Genomic DNA, 17,554 nt, shown 5'->3' with positions numbered 1-17,554 from the left:
CATGTTTTCCCTGTTCCTGTAGTTCACTGTCATTATTGTATACAATTCCACTATATGAATATGCCACAACTTATTTATCCTTTCTTCTGTCAGTGGTCATTTGGACTGATTCCAATTTTTGGCTATGTTGAATTCAGCTGCTGTGAATATTCCAGTGCATTTCTCTTTGCTGCACATATTTCTCTTAAGTACATTCCTATAATTAGAATGCTCAGTTATAGGGTATGTATATGTTCAATTCTGGATAACAGTTTAGCATTATCTACTAAAGTGGATGTACCAATTTACACTTCAGTATATGAGCATTCCTGTTGCTACACATTCTGGCCAACACTTGATGTTATTCATCTTCACTTTTAGCCAATTTGGTAGGTGTGTAGAATCATCCATTGTGGTTTTAATTTGCATTTTCATGATGACTAATGTGGTTGGATAACTTTTCATATTTTTACTGGCCATTTGGATACCCTCATTTGTGAAGTGCTCATTCAAGTCTCATCTCACTGATCTGTAGTTCTTTATATATTCTGCATGAGTCACTTTTTGGTTGTGTAGCAAATATCCTCTCCCACTCTGTAGCTTGTCTTTTCACACTCTTTCTTTAAATTTTAATTTAATTTTATTTATTTTTTTCCACCCCGCTGCATGCAGGATCTTAGTCTCCTGACCAGGGATCGAACCCATGCCCCCTGCAGTGGAAGCACAGAGTCTTAACCACTGGACTGCCAGGGAAGTCCCTTCACACTCTTTAAATAGAGTCTTTTGATAAATACAAGTTCTAATTATTATTATTATTTTTTTTGCGGTACGCAGGCCTCTCACTGTTGTGGCCTCTCCCGTTGCGGAGCATAGGCACCGAACGCGCAGGCTCAGCGGCCATGGCTCATGGGCCCAGCCGCTCCGTGGCATGTGGCATCTTCCCAGACCGGGGCATAAACCCGTGTCCCCTTCATCTGCAGGCGGACTCTCAACCACTGTGCCACCAGGGAAGCCCCATTGGTTATTTCTGTCTTATCTTTTTTACTTCATAAGTCTTGCCATGGATTTATCAATTTTATTAGTCTCTTGAAAAGAGTACATTCTGGTTTTACTGTTCCTCTATACTATATCTTATTTATTTATTTATTTATTTATTTATTTATTTTGGGGGGCTACACCGCACAGCTTGTGGGATCTTAGTTCCCTGACCAGGGATCAAACCTGGGCCCTCAGCTGTGAAAGTGTGGAGTCCTAACCACTGGACCACCAGGGAATTCCCTATATTATATTTTATTTTCTGTTTTCTTATGCTGCTCTTAATTTTTTATTTCATTCCACCTCCTTTCTTTAGGTTTAATGTGCTATCCATTTTTTTCCCTTAACTTCCTGAGATAGATGTTGATTTTTCACCTTTCTTCTTTTCCAATTTATGCATTTAAGGCTATAAATTTTCCTCTATGCATGGCTTTAGATGCATCCCTCAAGTTTTGTTGTTCTATGTTTTTCTTTCAATTTATATCATTTTGTATTTAAGCACTGATTTTACAAAATGTGGTATAAAGGTGAACTAAATTTACAACTTAATTTGTTCATGTAAATTGCCTTCAAAATACATTGCAGCTAAGATGTGTATAAAATTTTACATACATTTGGAAGAAATCACACAGAAACAGTTGCTTTTTCAACAAACTTGGCTAATTTCACATCCCTTTTGGTCAGTCCCCCACGGACATGTGAGGTGAGGGGCATATGGACCTTGTACACACTGAACCATTCTGATGATGATTCATCTTCTCTGCTTGTAGGGTAATTTGAGACATAAAGCCAGATGCCTGATTACAATATTTGAAAGAGAACTCCTTGTAGACGGCACCTCTCTCACTTAATTCTGACCATCCTGCTGCTTTAAGGTCAACTTGGTTCCTCTCCTCTGCTGTCAACCAGTGAACATCTGCTGAGGTTCTGGTTCCAGCCCCAAACCCAGGCCTGCCTGGTGCACTGCCTGCCCTCAAGTTTTAATATGTACTGCTTTTTATTTTCATTCAGTTCAAAATATTTTGAAATTTTAATTGTGATATATGACCCATGGGTAATTCATTTCATTTCATTTTATTTTATTTTAATTTTTGGCTGCTCCATGTGGCATGCAGGATCTTAGTTCCCCGACCAGGGATTGAACCCACATCCTCAGCAGCGAAAGCGTGAAGTCCTAACTACTGGGCCGCCAGGGAATTCCCCATGTTATTTTTGTTTTAGCATTTATTTCATGTAATATTAATCTATCTACAACAGCTTTTCTTTGGTTAGTATTTGGACTATATATTTATTCTCCTTTTACTTTCAAATTTTCTGTATCTTTATGTTTTAGATGTCTCTTATAAACCATCATAAAATGTTTTTTAAAAAATCTTACCTGACAATTTGTCTTTTATTCATTTACATTTAATGAAGTTGCTGATAAATTTATCAACATAATTTATTCTATTTGTCCTAGTGTTATAGGTACCTTCCCTCCTTTCTTGCCTTCTAGGTTATTTTTTTTATCATGCCATTTTTTCTATAACTTAAAGGGTACATACTTTTTTTTTTTTTTTTTTTTTTTTGCGGTACGCGGGCCTCTCACTGCTGTGGCCTCTCCCGCTGCGGAGCGCAGGCTCCGGACGCGCAGGCCCAGCGGCCATGGCTCACGGGTCCAGCCGCTCCGCGGCATGTGGGATCTTCCCGGACTGGGGCACGAACCTGTGTCCCCTGCATCGGCAGGCGGACTCTCAACCACTGTGCCACCAGGGAAGCCCCAAAGGGTACATACTTTTTAAAAAGCCCTCCTTTCTTTTTTTTTTTTTTTTTGCGGTACACGGGCCTCTCACTGTTGTGGCCTCTCTCATTGCAGAGCACAGGCTCCAGACGCGCAGGCTCAGCGGCCATGGCTCACGGGCCCAGCCGCTCTGCGGCATGTGGGATATTCCCAGACCAGGGCACGAACCCGTGTCCCCTGCTTCAGCAGGCGGACTCTCAACCACTGCGCCACCAGGGAAGCCCAGCCCTCCTTTCTTGAAAATTACTCTTACACCATGCATCTCTTACTTATCAAAGTATAATGTTAACAGGTACTTTTCTCCTCTCCCCAGATAATATAGCGTCCTCACACACTTTAACTCTATCCCACTGCCGACTATTATGGTCATATATTTTAATTGTCTTTTAAATCCAACAAAAATTATTATTGTTTAATAAGGTCTAAATTCACTTGATTTACCCACATATTTTCTACTATTTGTACTCTTTATTTCTTCCTGACTCTCCAAGCTTCCGTCTGGTATTTTCCTTCTGTTTGAATAATATTCTTCAGAATTTCATTTAGTGTGGGTCTCCTGGTAATTCTCTTAGTACCTTTTTTAAAGGGAAGAATAGCTGAAAAATGTTTATTTCTTTTTCATTTTTGAAGGGTATTTCTGCTAGGTATAGAATTCTAGATGTACCAATTGTTATCTTTCAGTACTTTGAATATGTCATTCCATGGTTTCCTGCTTCCATTGTTTCCACTGAGAATCTACTGTCAGTTTAATTGTTCTCTTTTGAAAGTAATCGATTTTTTTTTTTCCTGGCTGCTTTAAGATTTTTTTCTTTGTCTTTCACCTGAAGCACTTTTACTATGATGTGCTTAGATATTGTTTTCTTTGTATTCATTCTGCTTTGGTTTGGGGGACTTCTTCAATCTGTGGCTTAACTTGTCAGTTTTAGAAAAATTTCAATCCATTATCTCTTCAAATACTGGTTCTACCCCATTCTCTCTCTCTTCTCTAGGATTCCAAACACACAGGTGATACCTATTCACTGTATCCTCCATGTCTCTTATACTTTTTGGGGTATTTTATTTTTTCTCTTTGTGATTTATTCCAGGTTGTTTCTTCTTATATTCTAGTTCATTTATTCTTTGTTTAGCTTTATTGAAGCTGCTGTTAATTCATCTGCTGTGTTTTTTATTTTTCATTCCTAGAACTTTCTTTTTGTGCTTTATCAACTCTGCTACATCCCTTCTTATAATTCACAGTTCTCTGCCAAAATTTTTAATCTAGTCTTTTATGTTCTTGAATAGTTAGCATTGTTTTATTTTTTAGAATAGTTATTTTAAAGTTTGGTCTGATAAAGCCAGTGTCTGGAGAACCTGAGGGTCTGTTTTTATTTTTTGCTCTTTCTGCTGGTTCTCATTCATTTTGTTATGTCTCCTCATATGCCTAGTTATTTTTGGTTGTGAGCCATGTATTATATTTGAAAGACAGTTTGCAGTAGTTTAAAGTTCTACATAATGCTACCTTAGTCTAAAGAGGTTTGCTTTTGCCAGATGCTTGGGACTACCCTATTTAAATTTCAGAGACTGAAATGACTTGAAGACAGGCTGTAGTCCCTTCCAGGGCATTCTATTTCCAGTTCACCCTTACTCTTACATAGATGCAACCTTTGGGGGTCCCAAACCAATGAGCAGAAGCTTACCAGCACTCAAGTCATCTTTGGCAAGTCATGAACCCCAACTTTTTCTAGCTTCTATCAAGAGGGCTGGTCAACCTCTCAGCCCCCTCTTTTGATATTCATGAATGCCTTTAGGAGAAAATTGGTCCCATACGTAACCAAATGCCTTACCTCTCTGGATTTATGCCTTTCTCCAGATCTCTACTTGGTAATTCTTTATTACTTTCTTAGTTTTCTGAATGCCTTTGAAGCAACTTTTTAAAATATTTTGTCTACCTTTTCTAGTTGTCTTAAGAGTCAGGATTGCTTTAAACTATCTGTCTGGCATTACTAAAGTGAAAATCCTTAGTTTATATCACTTAGATAAAACCAAAATTGTACTGTAGTTTTAGTGTGGTTTCAGGAAGGAATGGAATTAGAAGTGTGTTCAATTCACCAGCGTAACCTAAAGGTTATTCTTCATTTCCTTTCAGAAAAAAAGTTTTAAAATCCTGTATCAGTTTATACCCACATACCTTGTAAAAAATGGGAATAAGAGGATTCTATCCATTTACTTTTGTACTTAACATCTAATACACTTTCCATATCAGCACCAACAGCTCTACTCCATTCTTTTATTTTTTTAATAGTTGTACTTCATACCACAAATATTTACCTACTATGCTCATTGCACTATACTTGGCTTTAAGGTGATAATGGTAAGCAAGAACGAATTTTGTCCCAGCACTCAGGGAATTTACTGTTGAGTGACTTAACAGTATTAAGTCACTTATTAAATACATTAATATATTAATCTTGTAACAGTATAAATAAATGTAAAATCGCAACTCTATCAAATGCTAAGAAGTTAGCACCATTGATATGAGAGCATGACAGGGGTGTTGGATCTAGTCAGGGAGATCAGAAATATCTTCCATGACAAAGTAACAATAAGCTGAATAGGAACTAACTAGAAGAGAAGGGGAGAAGAAAGGAAGCTTACAGAAGAGAAATAATATTCCATGTGGAGAATCTATCATATGGATATATCGTGATTGATTTACCCAGCTCTCCACTGAGGGATATTTAGATTGTTTGACTCTTTTGCTACTACAGATGATACTTCAATAAATATATCCATATATAACTTTGGGCATAATTTAGTAAGCATGTCCTTATGATAATCAAGGATACATACAATAGAGTTAATACATACAATAGAGTTCACAATCATTTCCACTTAGATTTAAATATAAAATTTACTAGATGTATTTCTTACATATTTCATCCTTTCCTAACTTAAATTCTTTGTTTTAATTTTCACTTGGCTGCACTATTTTCTCAAGACCTGGTTCCCTGCAGTGATCTCCTATCCCATTCATAAAGGTAAACACAAGCTATGCTCCATCTGCTCTGCACCTTCAATGTGGAATCTGAAGCATAAGTATGTATAGGACTCTCATCTACATTCTCAAAGTAAGCTAGGCTTTCTCCACTATGTACATAGCTCATCCTAACAGTTGAGTGAATCACCTTAGCATAAGCCTGGGGAGAATGAGACGGTCAGAGGTTTGTGCTAAGGTGCTACCATCTCTCCAGAATCTTCTGCATTCTCAGATAAGTTAGGATCTATCTTTAAAATCAAACCTCCTGAAACATATTAGGGAAAAAATACTTGGCTATGTATACAACAAAATGTAACTATATAAATATCGCTCACAGGCCAATAAGAAGAAAAACAAACAAACATGCACATAACAGTAGAAAAGTGGGCAAAATAAATGAATTGACAACTCATAAAAAGAAATAAAGGTGGTAAATAAATACAAGAAAAAAACTTCATTAGTCATCATAAAAATAAATATTTAAGTTAAAAAAAACAGCAGACTACAAAAATTATAATAAATAGTATTGGAGAGAACACAGTGAACTATGTATCACATACACAAAATGTAAACTGTTATAGCTTTTCTAGGTCATCTGTATCCAATTTAAAACTGTTAAGTATTGACACAAATTTTCAATTTCTAGAAATTTATCCTATGGAAATAATCAAGAAAGTGTTAATTTTCATTTCCTAGTATTGTTCTCCTTTCTTTCATACCACATATCAATATTTGACTCATATGCATTGTTTGTTTGTTTTCCCACCACCAGAATATAAGCTTTTTGAGAGCTTAGGACCTATACAGTTGCTGGCACATATAAGGCCTATAATAAACATTCGTTGTTGAACAGAACAGGTAAAGATTTATCTATAAAAATTTTCAAAACTGTGGGGTTTTAAAAGAAAATTTGGAAAAAATCTAATATCCAACAGCAGGGGACTGGATAAAACAAAGAATGACTGACATGGATAACTACGTAACCATTAAAAAGTAGTCTACAAAAAACCCAGGAAATGTTTGTGAAACTATCACATGACTTCATTTTTGTTTAAAAGAAAAAAGAGGAAAAAAAGACACTAATACAGTATTTATATCAAGATGTTAACAGTGGATATCTATGAGATGGTAGGATTATGGGTGACTTTTTTTTCTTATTTATGGTTTCCTGTATTTTTCAAATTTTATTTTTTCTACAATGAGCAGAATTCTTTTTTTAATTAGACAAAGAAAATTATTCACAACAAACTAAAACCAAAACCAAAACTTCTTCGTTTCTGATTCAAAGGAGGAAAAGGCAAGTTTACCTTCAATTTCATCATCGGAAATCAATTCATCATCAGAGCATATGTTGAGAATGTTAACCAGCATCTCTGTGACTAGATGATAAGACAAAATAACCCAAAATTTATATAATTAATAAGGTACTTTCTCTAAAATGATGTGGATATATAAACATACATGTTAAATAAACATAGATAAAAATGATTTGCCATTTTGCTATTCAGAGTAGCTGTAAGGAACAGCATTAAATGCAGACCTTCAAGTTTATATAGATTTGGGGGAGATTATTTGCTCCAGTTAAAGTATGGAGTCTTTGAAGATTCCATTGCATAACTACTACTTGATCTCATTAGACTGCTGCCAGAGCCTTTTCTTCACTGATATACATATGAAAGGATTTCCTCCCATTTTACAAAGAAGTTAAGCCACCAGGCCTATGTACAACAGGCTTATATATTTGCATAGCTTATTTGTATAGGTGCACAAATAAAATTCCAAGAAAAATAATTCCTATTTAAATCTCTTTATCACTGCAGAAATCACTGAAGGAATGGTTATTTTATTGTTACTTATGTTATTTTAACATCTTGATTATAGGACGACAGCTATTTTAAATTGATATTTAGAATAAGAAAAGCATAATCAACTAGAATTACAATTTAAAAACCAATTAAGCGCCACTTAAACATCTTTGTAGAGAACAATGAAAATAGAAAACATTTCTGATAACTTTAAGAAAAACATTTCTGAACCATCAGGGGACTCATGCAAATATAAGGGTGCTCAGTCACTAGTTAGGACAATTGATGGTCCAGATGCTTTAGTTCTCTTACCTTTTTCCCCAACAAAAGGCAAAGACCACGTGAAAACATCCATAAAGTTTGGAAGCCAGTATGGGTGTGGAGAACAGTTAAACTGCCTGATATTCATGACATTGTTTTCATATTTTAACACAGCAGCTAAAAAGGAAAAAGGAGGAAAGTCTGGCACAGAGGAAAATGACATGGCAACTGGTACACTTTGTACAGCTGTGTACCTATTACACAGAATTCAAGAACTTACTTTCCATTTATAAATTCAAGACAGATGGAAAATCTTAAAGCATGTTATATAGTTCATTCTTTTAAGAATTATCCCAAGAAACAAAGTTACCTGAAGAGCTCTTATATATAATAAAAGTACAAAAGAAACTAAACTCTGAAACTTCAAAGGGTCTTGCACAGTAACTATCTATAGAAATCTCAGATTCCACATGAGAAAAATTTCATCATAATTTCCCTTTATAGGCCAAGTGGTTACAATTACAACCTTCCTCTGAGGGCAAACATTTCTCATTAAATGAACACAGCCTGTTTTCCTAGTCATTAGCCAGAGCCAAAGATTTTATAAACTTTTTAGGAGTTTATAACATAGCAGTTATTAATTCATAGTGGGGGATACAGATAGATGGTAAACTTGGAGCAATTTAATAAGGTTCAAAGTAGATTAAATCATCTCTGCATACAGTATGTGAAGAAAAAAATGCCCGTCTCTCCTATACACAGTATATTGCTCACACTCTATAAATGTTTAATATTAACCAGTTCATATATATATTTTGGTACCAAACTGATTTTCTTTATATTTAAAACTTTTTAAAATCCAATCCCTTAGTTTTCATCACCAGAATGCAATGTGGTTTGCATTATTCTCCTAATTATTCTTACTATGATCATAAATAGAATAGGGTATAATAGTTCTCTAGAAATGACAGTTATAGGTCATCTCCTGATTCCTGTCTCTTTGCTTATTGCAGGATAGCCTAGTATTCTCAAAATTAAAGTCACTGGATGTTTAAAATGTACACCATAGATTATAAAGAAAATATATGAAAATAGGATTTTCAGCTTTTAAGAAGCTTCTAATACTGGTTACAATGTACATGTCCCATTATTTTCAAGTATATGTATTTCACTTAGGTTAGATGAATATGTAAATATTCAACAACTCCCTCAATCTACACAAGAAAAAGAGGTGGGAGGTGGACACAAAAATAGAAATAGAGATGTTTAAAAATCATGACTTAAAGGTCTTTCATGTAACCAGTGGAACTAAGAAATGCCTGTTGGTACCAATAAGTCTAAAGAATATACAAGAAAGAAAAACAACAGTAAAAGAAAGAGAAGAAGGAAAGGGGGATAGAGTTGCCTTCTTCAAGAAAAGAGGTGCTTGTGCGGTGAATAACTGAGTACCACCAGAGATTATTTTAGATGCCACATGCCCCCCTCTCCCCGGCCAAAGGTTAAGAAACAACCAAGGAAAATAAGATTGTTTCAAGGTAAAGTATGTTATCAATTATGTCAAAGCCAACAAAAAACTCAGAATCAACTGTGACTTTAACAGTTTACTAAAGGAATAATCAAGAACAAGACCAGATTAGAATATGGCAAAGAATGAACTGGCAGTTAGTAAGCTAGTAAAGTGATTGCTGATTTAGATGACATGTTTCAGATTAGCACACTGATAAATCCACGGGGCAATCAATAGACACTTTTTTTTTTTTTTTTGGCCAATGCTGTGCAGCTTGCAGGATCTTGGTTCTCCGACCAGGGACTGAACCCGGGCCCCTGGCAGTGAAAGCGCCAAGTCCTAACCACTGGACTGCCAGGGAATTCCCTCAATAGACACTTTTAATAGTAAGGTTAATAAAGGAAGTAAGAAGGGAAAGTCTTCTTCATAGATAAGAGGACTAGGGACACTGTCCTTGAGGAAGTTTGACAACATAAGTGGCACATACTATTCATAAGGGAGGAAACGAGAACAAAAACTAAGTCTCTAATGTATTGGAAATATTAGGAAAAAGGAAATAAGAAAGAATGGAGTTAGGGAGAAGCAGAGTATTATAGGATAGCTAAGACTCAGGAAAGATTGACGAGTAGCAAAAAGAAAATATAAGACTGGAAGAGAATTTAAGTCAAAGAAATGTCTTTTTAAAATGGACAGCAAGTCACGAAGGACATTCAGAGATAACTGTTCCAAAACAGATTGAAATGAGATGTGCCATTTCATAGTCTACTCTGAAATAGAGGAAGTAGTAAATATATTGTGGGCCTCTTTTAAACTTCTCTCCCAAACTGCATATACAAGATATGACTATAAAGTAATGAGACTTAAGAAACCACCAACGACAAACACACCAGACATTATATATCAGATGAGTGTGGTCCTTTGCTGTAATCACACCAGGCACAATAACAGTAGAATGTTATAGTAGTAGAGCAATTTATAGTTTGACCAATGCTTTTAATATTCATTTTGATTATTCCAACTTATCTCCAACAAGCCTATATCACAGTTATTTTAAGGACAAACTGAGGCTCAGAGAAGTTAAGTATCTCATTAACTGTGAATTTAAAAGTGAAGCAGGACTAGACTAGGATTTCTGACTCCTAGCTCAGTGCTCTTATCAATATACCTTGCTGCCTTACCGTATATTTAATCCAAAGATGCTGCCATCACTCAAAACGTTTCTGGAACTCCTCTTTTGGAATTGCCTCCAGAGCCATTTTATGAGCAACACAAGAAAAACCAGTCTCATTACCTTATAATCATACCTTGTTCCTGACCCCAAATGGTATCGTCTAGCTTGATCACTCACCTTATTCATCAGTCTTGACTCCGAATGACTTTTGGCTGTTCCAAAAATCAAATCCACCCTCAAAGGACGAAGATTTCCCATCATTGAGGATAATCAAAAGAATGTGTCGCAGACTCTGAAGGCAATGCCAAAAGAGGAGTTCCAAAAATGTTTGAACAATGGGCAGCATTGTTGGAATAAGTGTATAACCTCCCAAGGTAACTACCTTGAAGGGACAATACTCACTTGGATATATTTGTTCTGGCATGTTTGTTTAAAAGTTCTATTATTTTATAGTCATACAGCAAAATAGTTACAGAGGCATGTTACAGAGGAGGTTTTTAAGTAGACCACTGCCCTGATACAAAACTTATGAACTAGGAATCATAAAAGTTAAATTTAAAAAAATGACTAAAATAGACTAAAAGTCTTAGAAGTAGAATTTCTGGATCAAAAGGCATGTGTATATCCAATTATCTTTTTTATATGGGAAACTGAGGTTAAGAAAGATTATATGACTTACCTAAAGTCACACTATTAGTTTCTGGCAGGGCTTGGACTAAAATGAAGATTTTTCTGACTTTTTGTAGAGTATTCATTCTAACAGTATTATTTCTTAAGAGCAAAAACAGCTTAACGGACAGACATTAAAACACTAAACAGTGACATTTTATTGAGGTAGTACTGTTATAAATAAATTAAATTCACCAAAACCAATAATTTATGCTGACTGTTCTAACCTGAACCTGAAGTAATTTATTCTTCTTATATTTTGATTCAGTAGTATAAATCAGACCTATTGTAATCATTATTTATACTCACAAAGAGCCCAATAATCCTTAGGAGATGAAAACCAAGCAGAAGCCCAAATTCTAAGTTTCTTGGCCTTTGTTTCAATTAAGACCCTTTTTTTTCTTATTTAAAATTTATATATATTCAGAAAATTACCTATGCACATACATATTCAACTAGAGCTCACATATACTCACTCACAAATTCAAACTCAAATATTGCTGGTCTCCTTTACCTTTATTGTTATAGACATCTAGGTAATTGGGGGCAGAGAAAATAGTAATGAGTGATGGAAAGCCTGTCGTTTGGCTCTTCCTGTACATTCGATACCTGGAAGAAAAATGACAGCCCGTCTGTCTTGATGTTAAAGGCAAAAACTTTGCAGTGCTGTTTGGTACAGTTGGTTGTTTTTGTTTGTTTGGTTTTGGTTTTGGCCACGCCACACCACAAGTAGGATCTTACTTCCCTGACCAGGGATTGAACCCGTGCCCCGCTGCAGTGGAATGTGGAGTCTTAACCACTGGACCACCAGGGAAGTCATGGTACAGTTTTAATATAACTTACCCAGCATCTTGGGCTTCATGGGCTCTGATTATTGATAACAGATTATTGTTCTGCAAAAATTCACAAACTGCAGGGTAACTGAAAAAGAAAATAGAAAACACAAATCCAGAATTAAAACACTTGTTTTTTAATAGGAGAAAGGGGAAAAGTCAAGATGAAATGAGTTGAACTTGTTTCAAAATTATAGGTTTTCATTACCACTGAACTTTTATTAATAGCTTAGCAATCATCGCTCTCGTTTTTCCATGTCACTGATATTCCTCATTCCAGATCAAGGACACAGATAACAGACAACCCTAGGACAGAAGCAGAGTTCCCCCACCTTTTTTTTTTTCTTAACCCACACAATAATAATACAACACCAAAACTTTTCTTGGTATCTTGATATAAAAAAAAGTATCACAGCAGTGTGTGTGTGTGTGTGTGTGTGTGTGTGTAGTAGGTGCTAAAAACTGAACACACAATTTTCAAATTGTCAAACTGTTAGAAAAGTTAAAGAACCTACTTATAGCTTCACAGGTAATATCAATATCAAGATGATATTATGCAGGAATATTTCAGGAGCAAATACAAATACTATATCCAACCTTATTCAAATGAAAGGTATGATATTTGCATCTCTCCTATCATATTCTTTTAGCACTAGTACCTTTCTGAATGGCAAATGTTTGATACGAAGAACTGGAGGATACAAAATTATCCTGGAATTATCCAAGTGTTAATTATTTAATTTATGTTTAATCTTTGTTTCTTATTATGTTCACTAGAAAAAGTAAGTTTTAAAATAGGTTGCACATTCACGTGGCATAAAATTAAAAGATATAAAAAGTTATACAGTGAAATGTCTCCCTCCATCTTACCTCTATCTTCCAGCTACCCTGGAAGCAACCAATGTTCTTGGTTTCTTTGAGTGCCCTTTCAGAGATACCATATTCAATTTCAAGCAATTATGCACACACATATGCACACCCCCCCTTTTAGAAATGTCATCAGACGGTACGCATAGCTTTTTACTATGTCTTTTTTTTCACTTTACACTAGTGATTATTCCAACCAGTATATAAAGGATTTGTTTTCTTTTTTTCATTTTTAAAAAACAGCCTCATTGCATTGTCTGGTACATTCCATTGTCTGGATGTACAAGCATTTATTTAACTAGTCTCCTATTGAACGTTTAGGTTGTTTAAAACCATCATCATAAATAATGCAACAATGAAAAACTTGTACATGCATTTCACACGTTTTCAAGTAGAGTTGATTCCTATCATTTGCAGTAGCTGTGTTCTGTAAAGTTGCTGCAAAAACTGAGTTAGTGAATACTGAACGACTGCTCCTAGGGGAAATACAGGGTTTCGGTTCTGTGAGCCTCTGGTCACAACGTTTTCGTCAACTAATCAACACATAACCTTGTTTTATGTGTGTTTCTGTGTAAAATCACCTTATTTAACGTATATTGTTGATTCATTAACATGGGCCTCATGGCCAACAGTGCCACAACTCATTCCTGAATGGAGCTTATATAACACATCACAGCCTTCTTGCACATAGGAACACTAGATAGCACTTCAGCAGTATGCTTGGGGCCATTTTAAACAGCAAAACACCAACAAAAAATGTGGGAAATGTTTCACTAAATAGACCACAAAAAGAATACTTGCTTACAGTATGAGAGCTGAAACAAGAGGCAGAGCAGCTGCACGTTCAACCTCAGCCGGAACGTGCACAGGGTGTCTCAAATTTTCCGTTGCTCTGTACACTTGAATGTCTGTGAATGACTGGAAGTGTTGTGAGTATTGATTCCAGGGTTACAAATAAATCTTAGCAAGTAGGCAAATTTGCAAATAAGAATTCTTGAATAATGAGGACTGACTATATAGCCACAGGATTACATTTTAGAAGTAGAAATTCTGGAACAAAAGCCATGGCCATTTATAATTGAGAGATGTTGTCAAGCTCACTGCCATAGAAATTGTACCAATTTATAATGTGCTATAATGTGCCATAGAAATTGTACCAATTTATAATGTGCTAAAAATGTGCTAAAAATGGTACCAATTTATAATGTGCTAAAAAAAAAGTTTTATGTTCCTTATTTTAAGCAATGTAAAGAGAAGTAAAATTTAAATGACTTCATCATATTAGTCACTGCTAAAGTTGGCAGAATGGAATGAAAAAAGTTTACTTAGAAGAATGTTAAAACTATGGCAAAACTGAGGCTTCCTTTTGTGTGCAGGATTTCATTTAATGAATGCATTATCTTAGGCAATTATCAAAGATTTTTCAGGGTACTAAATACAGGTATTATTTATCAGAATAAAATATTTGGATTTTTAAAAAATTCAGGCTTCAAACTTCCCTGAATCTCCCTAATTTGGAGTGGCAAAGCACAATGAAAGCTCACATATGAGATTTAAGACAACAACCAACTTCCAGGAAATGTCCTGGGCTTAGTTCACAATGTCCTGTTCTTTTTATATCTTTGCCAATACCGGTGGTTCCAAAAGCTGGAGAGCTTTCTAAAAAAATAACAGGATTCCCTTGTCTCAGGCTTACTGAATCAGAATCTCTGAGGGAAGAGCCAAGAAATCTTTATTTTTAAAAAAGTCAATAGATGATGTTTGGGAACAAATAATCTAGATCATTTAAAGTCAGACAACAATATTTAAGCACTGCAAGATGTTCTATTCAGTCGTGTTCAGTATATTACACTTATTAGGGCATAATACTGAGTAAAATATAAAAAACAAAACAGAGTTTTCTGCCTTCAATTAATCAAAAAATTAAATAGAAGTCCCTGAGCGACACAAATTCAAGATACAAAATATGTAGTTAAAAATAATTTGATAAAATATGTTACAATTTCCTTTTTCTAATTTTCTAACTGAGGATTAGCTTACCTGTAAAAATAAGAGCACCCTCGGACCGTGTTGTGGGTATAGTGTTCCAAGGTCTTTTCATTGCCATAATCCTCTGAGGGATCAGACCAAAGCAGGTCACACACTGGCCCAAAGGCTGGAGGTTCTTTAAACCTGTCTAACTAGAAGACACGTAAAAGCCAAAAGAAGAAAAATCATGAAAGCAAAAGAGCTTTTGGAAAATGGTATGGGTCAAAAAACACCTTTCCACCCATAAGAATGTATTAGGAGAGTGGGCGGTAAGCCCCTAAAGAATTTTCCTTTAGGAAGAAAATGAACATTTAATAAATGTAGATACAATTTTTATTTGTTTTTGGTATTAAATTTTAATAAATATCCCTATCCCTACAGTAGAAAAGGACCTCCTTACATCCTAATCTTAAAAGCGGTGCTCATTTAATTTGAATGTGAAATCAATCACTATAGAAACATACTATTTATTAGAAAGACCCTGTAAAGTTTATTTCAATTGCCTAGGTGAGCCAATGTTACCATGACAGCAGGAAGGGTTTTGAGTGTTTCTGTTCATTGTTTATCTCATTCCAATGGAGATTTCTTTATTTTAAAGAATGCTAGTTTTATTTTGCAAAAGGCTTTCATCCTTTCCATTCTATTCAGTGGAGGCATTTCAATATAAGTTATTAATTCAAGCCTTTAGTCACTGCTGCTTTGGTTAACGCATGAAAGCCAAGAGAAAACAAGTAACTAGGATAACTGAATGCCAAGAAGAGAACCTCTACTAAGTGAAAAGGGAGCTTTATATTAATACAATTGATTCAGAATTGTAAAATTCAAGATTTACTATGTAAAAGAGAAATGTTGTTTATTTAATAACAACACGGCAGCAGAAAAGGCTGTGCATACAGGCATACACCCTCTTACCTTGAGGACAGTAACTTTAATTCAGAGAAATTTTACAAACAGAAAATTTTTTAGTTTCAGTACCTATATAAGAGAGGTAAGAGAATACAAGGTACAGAAGAGAAGATGGTGATGTAGAACAATATAAATGAAAAAAGACTGATCACCTTTTTTCAGTCATGAAGATACATAATCCTGAAGAATCACAATTACCAACTAAGGCAAGTGTAGCAATTAAACTCTATCATCTGAAATGTCAAAGTCAATGAATTTCAGAGCTGGGAGAGTCCTCAGACCATCCATTTCAACGTCCTCATTTTACAGAGAAGAAAATCTAAGAGGTTAAGTGATTTGGTAAAGGTTACACAATTAATGGCAGTACAGGGATTAGAACCCTGGCTTTTTTCCTTCCTATTGCTACATAATTTAAAGTTTCAGGGTTATACTCAAAATATGTTTCTAGTTGGTAAAAGCACAGACTTCGTTAAAAATTAGACATTTTCTGGGCTTCCCTGGTGGAGCAGTCGTTAAGAATCCGCCTGCCAATGCAGGGGACATGGGTTCGAACCCTGCTCCAGAAAGATCCCACATGCCGGGGAGCAACTAAGTCCGTGAGCCATAACTACTGAGCCTGCACTCTAGAGCTCGCGAGCCACAACTACTGAGCCTGCATGCCACAACTACTGAAGCCTGCATGCCTAGAGCCCGTGCTCCACAACAAGAGAAGCCACCGCAATGAGAAGCTTGCGCACTGCAATGAGGAGTGGCCCCCGCTCGCTGCAACTGGAGAAAGCCCGTGCGCAGCAACGAAGACCCAATGCAGCCAAAAATAAATAAATAAATAAAATAAATTTATTTAAAAAAATTAGACATTTTCTGGAAGATATATAGGAAAATGTTAACAGTAGTTATTGCCCAATGACAAGATCACAGGTGATTTCCATTTTCTTACTTTTAATTATCTGTATTTAAAAATTTTCAGCAATAAAGACATATTAGTTGACTGTAATAAAAAACAAAATTAAAAGCATATTTACTCCATGAGACTAATGAAAGATTACTTACTTTCCGAATGTCATCTAAACAAGTAATTTCAGGTGACATTCCTCCATGTACACACAGAAACTGCTGGTTTAAGAGGGCAGCAAGAGGAAGACAGTCAAATGTTTCCATACACGCATCATACACCTGTTCAGAATATTTGATTCGACCTATCAAAAAAGGAAAAACAAAGGAAGAGAGTTAAAATTTATCATACATGAAAAAGGATATATGCCAGTTGATTATGAAGCTACTCCAAAGCCATTTGTTACAGGCAAATTTGAAAACACAATCATCTTTGTACAGATATTTCTGAAAAGTTGTGGATAAAGGGCAAACAAAATCTCCCTCTTTTTCTACAAGTGTGACCTTGGATTAACTTTCTAGCTCTGTTGTCCTGGAAACCTGATAAGGTGAATGTAATCAGCTGTGTTATTAAGGCAACATTTCTTATGGTAAAAATTACCCAATTACCTGGCGGAAGCTATAGCTTTGGGCTTCTCTGAGTGCGGTGACTCGTAAGGTATGTCCCTCGTGGGATCCTGGAAGCTATGCCAATAAAACTTTTACAAGAGATACTGGCATTCGTGATGCATGAGGCTTCTAAGCCAGGGTGGCTCCCTAATCTGCCCAATGTGGATACTGTTTCCTTGCACCTGAGCTGTGACTAG

The 17,554-nt window shown here is 35.6% G+C and overlaps 1 protein-coding gene across 5 annotated transcripts in view; it reads right to left on the bottom strand.

The window, feature by feature from the left end:
• The window catches only part of PPP3CC (protein phosphatase 3 catalytic subunit gamma), a 92,196-nt gene that overhangs the window by 11,870 nt on the left and 62,772 nt on the right, over positions 1 to 17,554 (bottom strand). For all 5 annotated transcript variants that reach the window (XM_027092098.1, XM_027092094.1, XM_027092095.1 and 2 more), the window contains exons 5-10: positions 16,908 to 17,053; positions 14,964 to 15,103; positions 12,067 to 12,144; positions 11,738 to 11,832; positions 7,928 to 8,053; positions 7,118 to 7,189 (exon numbers count right to left, since the gene is read on the bottom strand). In XM_027092098.1, coding sequence (XP_026947899.1) covers positions 7,118 to 7,189; positions 7,928 to 8,053; positions 11,738 to 11,832; positions 12,067 to 12,144; positions 14,964 to 15,103; positions 16,908 to 17,053 — 657 coding nt within the window. The remainder of the gene's footprint in view (positions 1 to 7,117; positions 7,190 to 7,927; positions 8,054 to 11,737; positions 11,833 to 12,066; positions 12,145 to 14,963; positions 15,104 to 16,907; positions 17,054 to 17,554) is intronic.

This window comes from Aethalodelphis obliquidens, unplaced genomic scaffold (assembly GCF_003676395.1).
Source record: "Aethalodelphis obliquidens isolate GAN/ISIS:26980383/991018 unplaced genomic scaffold, ASM367639v1 scaffold74, whole genome shotgun sequence".
NCBI lineage: Eukaryota > Metazoa > Chordata > Mammalia > Artiodactyla > Delphinidae > Aethalodelphis > Aethalodelphis obliquidens.
This window is presented reverse-complemented; position numbering and strand designations above follow the sequence as displayed.